General features: G+C 48.3%; 1 protein-coding gene across 1 annotated transcript in view; it reads left to right on the top strand.

The window, feature by feature from the left end:
- The first annotated feature begins 346 nt into the window (after positions 1-346).
- The window catches only part of LOC111978777 (cerebellar degeneration-related protein 2-like), a 21,652-nt gene continuing 15,270 nt past the window's right edge, over positions 347-6,728 (top strand). Inside the window, exon 1 of the mRNA XM_024009019.2 lies at positions 347-824. Within this exon, the coding sequence (XP_023864787.1) occupies positions 755-824 (70 nt within the window). The 5' untranslated portion in view covers positions 347-754. The remainder of the gene's footprint in view (positions 825-6,728) is intronic.

Genomic DNA, 6,728 nt, shown 5'->3' with positions numbered 1-6,728 from the left:
ATTTCACACTACTTTGGGATTATAATTGGAATCGTATGAATGTCCTTAATATAATGTTTGTGTCATCATCGCAAATCAACTGCATTATACTTAAAAAACAGTTCAACACCAACCAGTAAAATGGGTCTTTGGCTAGCTTTTGCTACAGCCTATGTCAATGAGCGTTAGCATTCTAGCTAACAACTGATGCATCCAAAATAGTTATTTTGCAAAGATCACAACCAAATAATCTTAGTGACTGTTCAAGCTGGAATCAAACCATCAGTGTCAGCGTATGAGAACCCCCCCCCAAAAGTGATTTTGTTTAGAAGAAATAGAACCGTAAATCGAGGCTATGTTGAACGGGCGCAGATGGCCACGGCTTTCTTACTGCAGCCAAGAGACTTGTGTATCTGTGCATGACGTCAGTGTGTCGTGTACTGGAAAGGGGTCTATAAGAAACAATAATTGGCCAATTTACACGGCATGGTTTTAAAATAGTGTTCGAGTCGCTTGTCTTTATGTGTCATTTTGTTTAATCTGCTGCCAAGAAAAATATATATATTTAGCCTGCTTCATCGGTTAACGTCACAGCTCTTTCCTCATTCGAGTGTTGCGGCTGCGTTCAGAATCTGAAGAAAGATGAGCTAACGTTATTCCAGGGGCGGGCGGACAGCGGACAGCGAAATTGCGTGTGTGCCTGATTGTGTAGCCGGCTGGTAGGCACATCTTTGCTGGGTTCCAGGACAACGTGGATGGTGGTATCCGTGTCTCGATGCTAGGAATGGAGGAATTTGTCACCGACGAGGAAGAGCCATGGTACGACCAGCAAGATCTCGAATCGGGTAAGTAACGACGCATATGGGAAAGCCGTTTGCAGCCAACCGCATCCCCTATGTCAATGCACCGGGTAGCGGTTCGTTATTGGCGAGCTCAGATGTTCTTCTCAAACAAAGGCCTTTATGATGGAAGGCTTCTAGATCAGTATGCGAAGGTACATTTGTCCGTYCATCTTGACAAATAGTAATGGCAATGCTCTTCGAAATGTAAAACCGCAATTTAATATTTTGCTACTTTCTGACATCAATTTATTGAAGGGATTCCTAGGGCCTTTCTGACGTGGATGGGGGAAATAATTTCCCTGCTGTTGTCACAATATTGCAAGAAAAACCAAATACTCTGAACAGTGGTCTGTTGGTGATTGCAAACAATGGGTTACAATATTACAATGTAATAAATTAACCATAGATAGCAGTTAGTAGATTTCGCCTGTCATCAATGCAATGCAATTGTTRTTTGTAGGTTGCAATAATGATTAGGGATCACTTAACCTTGTTTATGCAGTCAATTAGGTTTTGTTGATTTCCTTATTCAAGCATTACTTATTATGTTTTCCTTTTAGAATGTGGTGACTTTCAAGGCCTGTAGACTGTCATGTCCATGTCCCCATAATTCAATAAGAACTGAACATGTCAGTTGAACATAATCAATAAGGAAGTGATTGGTTGAGACAAAGAGCATACATGGGCCAACAAAGCCGTGAAACATGCTTGATTTGCAGACTTGCAGATCCACCAGAATAGTTAATGAGCCAGAGATTATTTCGCTGCCCACAACATTTTCTGACAATGCAGCATAATTCACAGTATGCTGCTGTAAATATACAGGGTAATACAGTATTTACTGTAAAATTGTATTGTACAATTTTACAGCAGTGTAGCGGAGCATCATTGAGCCCCCATAATACATTGCTCTTTACAGTACTGTACTGTAATATATAATTACAGTAGCTAACTGTGAAACATATAGAATTACAGTAGCTAACTGTGAATGTGTTGCTGTAAATTTACGGCAATTTGTTACAGTGTACTGTTATAAGTCACTAGGCTATTCCCCAAATAACAACTGACGACGTGAGTAAAACATTTAAACGTGTTAACCCTCGCAAGGCTGCAGGCCCAGACYGAATCCCCAGCTGCGTCCTCAGAGCAAGCGCAGACCAGCTGGCTGGTGTGTTTACGGACATATTCAGTCAATCCTTATCCCAGTCTGCTGTTCCCACATGCTTAAAGAGGGCCACCATTGTTCCTGTTCCCAAGAAAGCTAAGGTAACTGAGCTAAACGACTACCGCCCCGTAGCACTCACTTCCGTTATCATGAAGTGCTTTGAGAGACTAGTCAAGGACCAAATCACCTCCACCCTACCTGACACCCTAGACCCACTCCAATTTGCTTACCGCCCCAATAGGTCCACAGACGACACAATCGCAACCACACTGCACACTGCCCTAACCCATCTGGAACAGAGGAATACCTATGTGAGAATGCTGTTCATCGACTACAGCTCAGCATTTAACACCATAGTACCCTCCGAACTCGTCATTAAGCTCGAGACCCTGGGTCTCGACCCCGCCTTGTGCAACTGGGTACTGGACTTCCTGACGGGCCTCCCCCAGGTGGTGAGGGTAGGTAACAACATCTCCACCCCGCTGATCCTCAACACTGGGGCCCCACAAGGGTGCGTTCTGAGCCCTCTCCTGTACTCCCTGTTCACCCACGACTGCGTGGCCCTGTGTAACAGTTCAACTTTAGTCCGTCCCCTCGCCCTGACCCGGGCGCGAACCAGGGACCCTCTGCACCCATCAACAAACAGTCCCCACGAAGCATCGTTACCCATCGCTCCACAAAAGCCGCGGGCCCTTGCAGAGCAAGGGAACCACTACTTCAAGGTTCAGAGCAAGTGACGTCACCGATGTGAAAGGCTATTAGCGCGCACCACCGCTAACTAGATAGCCATTTCACATTGGTTACACATGCACGCCTCCAACTCAATCATCAAGTTTGCGGACGACACTACAGTGGTAGGCTTGATTACCAACAACGACGAGACGGCCTACAGGGAGGAGGTGAGGCCCTCGGAGTGTGATGTCAGGAAATAACCTCACACTCAACGTCACCAAAACAAAGGAGATGATTGTGGACTTCAGGAAACAGCAGAGGAGCACCCCCTATCCACATCGACGGGACAGTAGTGGAGGGTAGTAAGTTTTAAGTTTCTCGGCGTAACATCAGGGACAAACTGAATTGGTCCACCCACACAGACAGCGTGGTGAAGAAGGCGCAGCAGCGCCTCTTCAACCTCAGGAGGCTGAAGAAATTTGGCTTGTCACCAAAAGCACTCACAAACTTCTACAGATGCACAATCGAGAGCATCCTGTCGGCTGTATCACCGCCTGGTACGGCAACTGCTCCGCCCACAACCGTAAGGCTCTCCAGAGGGTAGTGAGGTCTGCACAACGCATCACTGGGGGCAAACTACCTGCCCTCCAGGACACCTACACCACCCAATGTCACAGGAAGGCCATACAGATCATCAAGGACAACAACCACCCGAGCCACTGCCTGTTCACCCCGCTTCATCCAGAAGGCGAGGTCAGTACAGGTGCATCAAAGCAGGGACCGAGAGACTGAAAAACAGCTTCTATCTCAGCCATCAGACTGTTAAACAGCCACCACTAACATCGAGTGGCTGCTGCCAACATACTGACTCAACTCCAGCTCACTTTAATAATGGAAATTGATCAAAAATATATCACTAGCCTTTAAACAATGCACCTTAATATAATGCATATGTATACTTGTACTCTATTATCTACTGCATCTTGCCATCTTTATGTAATACATGTATCACTAGCCACTTTAAACTATGCACTTTTATGTTTACATACCCTACATTACTCATCTCATATGTATATACTGTACTCGATACCATCTACTGCATCTTGCCTATGCCGTTCTGTACCATCACTCATTCATATATCTTTATGTACATATTCTTTATCCTTTACACTTTGTGTTTAAGGTAGTAGTGTGTGAATGTTGGTTAGATTACTCGTTGGTTATTACTGCATTGTCGAACTAGAAGCACAAGCATTTCACTACACTCGCATTAACATCTGCTTACCATGTGTATGTGACAAATACATTTTGATTTGATTTGAAATATATTTTTTGCAGTAGCCTAGTCAACTACGGTCCAGGCCTTGTGCATCACCTCCGTTCCACGTTAATTCTATGGGACCATATATGATATTTGCATAAAGATAACCTACTTGACCTGGACTATATAGATTGTGTAAACAACATCATTCAGCGGAACCGCTATTGTCTGAATTCAATTGTATTAGTATTTATTAGGGATCCCCATTAGTTTCCTGCCAAGGCAGCAAGCACTCTCTCTTTTGGGTTTATTAGGGATCCCCATTAGTTCCTGCCAAGGCAGCAGCTACTCTTCCTGGGGTTTATTAGGGATCCCCAGTAGTTCCTGCCAAGGCAGCAGCTACTCTTCCTGGGGTTTATTAGGATCCCCATTAGTTTCCTGCCAAGGGAGCAGCTACTCTTCCTGGGGGTTTATATATGATCCCCATTAGTTCCTGCCAAGGCAGCAGCTACTCTTCCTGGGGTTTATTATGATCCCCATTAGTTCCTGCCAAGGCAGCAGCTACTCTTCCTGGGGTTTATTATGGATCCCCATTAGTTCCTGCAAGGCAGCAGCTACTCTTCCTGGGGTTTATTATGGATCCCCATTAGTTCCTGCCAAGGCAGCAGCTACTCTTCCTGGGTTTATTATGGATCCCCATTAGTTCCTGCCAAGGCAGCAGCTACTCTTCCTGGGGTCCAAACACATTAAGACAGGTATTACACATAAAACAAAAGATAAAACAGTACATCATTAATGCAAATAAGCTTATTTTGGATGACACTCGTTTAAATGCATATCCCAAGCTGCTGATAATGTATCTGCTGAGCTGTAGCCAATCGCAGCTTGTCAAACAACTTTGCACTTCTTGCCAGCATTAGGGCTATTTCATATCTCTCCCCTTCTCCCACTACATCACTCTTTTTTCTCTTTGCCTCGCTCCCTGCCTCTCGCTTCCCTCGCTCCCTGCCTCTCGCTCCTGCCTCTCGCTCCATGCCTCTCGCTCCCTGCCTCTCGCTCCCTGCCTCTCCCTTCCCTCCCCTCCTTCCCTCGCTCCCTGCCTCTCCCTTCCCTCGCTCCTGCCTCCCCTTCCCTCGCTCCCTGCCCTCGCTCCCCTGCCTCTCCCTTCCCTCGCTCCCTGCCTCTCGCTTCCCTCGTCCCTGCTTCTCCCTTCCCTCGCTCCCTGCCTCTCCGCTCCCTGCCTTCCTTTCCTTGCTCCCTGCCTTCTTCCCTCGCTCCCTGCTTTCCCTTCCCCGCTCCCTGCTTCTCCCTTCCCTCGCTCCCTGCCTCTCGCTTCCCTCGCTCCCTGCCTCTCCTTCCTCGCTCCCTGCCTCTCGCTCCTGCCTCTCCTTCCCTCGCTCCCTGCCTCATGCTTCCTCGCTCCCGCCTCTCGCCTTGCCCTCATGCTTCCCTCGCTCCCTGCCTCTCCCTCCCTCGCTCCCTGCCTCTCCTCCCTGCCCTCCTTCCCTCGCTCCCTGCCTCTCGCTCCCTGCCTCATGCTTCCCTCGCTCCCTGCCCCTTCCCTTCCCTCGCTCCCTGCCTCTCACTTCTCTCGCTCCCTGCCTCTCACTTCTCTCTTTCTCTGCCCTCTCACTTCCCTCGCCCCTGCCTGCTCCTTCCCTCGCTCCCTGCCTCTCGCTTCCCTCGCTCCCTGCCTCTCGCTTCCCTCGCTCCCTGCCTCTCGCTTCCCTCGCTCCCTGCCTTCTCGCTTCCCTCGCTCCCTGCTTCATGCTTCCCTCGCTCCCCTGCCTCATGCTTCCTCGCTCCCTGCCTCATGCTTCCTCGCTCCCTGCCTCTGCTTCCCTCGCTCCCTGCCTCATGTTCCTCTCGCTCCCTGCCTTCTCCCTGCCTCTCCCTTCCCTCGCTCCCTGCCTTAGCTTCCATCGCTCCCTGCCTCTCCCTCTCTCGCTCCCTGCCTCTCACTTCTCTCTTTCCCTGCCTCTCCCTTCTCTCTTTCCCTGCCTCTCCCTTCTCTCTTTCCCTGCCTCTCCCTTCTCTCTTTCCCTGCCTCTCGCTTCCCTCGCTCCCTGCCTCTCGCTCCCTGCCTCTCCCTTCTCTCTTTCCCTGCCATGCATCACTCATTCCTAATCTCTCTATCACTTGATCTCATTGTTCCAATTAATAGGATATCTGCCACAGGCTGAGAGCAGATGATGCATTTGCATTTGAGTCATTTAGGAGAAGCTCTTTTAGGAGAAGCTCTCTCAGCACAGGCTGAGAGCAACTTAGCGATTAGGGTTAAGTTCCGTGCTCAAGGCCACATCGACAGAGTATTCACCGAGTCGACTCGGGGATTCCAACCAGGTAATGCTTTGACCCTGCTCTTGATCTGGTCTTATATACACACACTATATACACACACACTATACACACTATACCAGTGGATGCTGTTGAGGGGAGGACGGCTCATAATAATGGCTGGAATGAAGTGAATGGAATGGTATCAAACCATGTTTACCATTCCACTTACTCTACTCCAGTCATTTATTAAGATATTTGTATTTATTTTACCTTTATTAACTAGGCAAGTCATTTAAGAACAAATTCTTATTTACAATGGCGGCCTACCCCGGCCAAACCTGGACGACGCTGGGCCAATGCGCCCTACGGGACTCCTGGATGTGACACAGCCTGGATTACCATGAGCCCGTCCTCCCAAATTAAGGTGCCACCAGCCTCCTGTGCACTATACACACACACACACACAAACACTATACACACACTATACACACACACTATACACACACACTATACACACACACTATACACA

The sequence above is a fragment of the Salvelinus sp. IW2-2015 genome, linkage group LG18, assembly GCF_002910315.2.
Source record: "Salvelinus sp. IW2-2015 linkage group LG18, ASM291031v2, whole genome shotgun sequence".
Taxonomy (NCBI): Eukaryota; Metazoa; Chordata; class Actinopteri; order Salmoniformes; family Salmonidae; genus Salvelinus; species Salvelinus sp. IW2-2015.
This window is presented reverse-complemented; position numbering and strand designations above follow the sequence as displayed.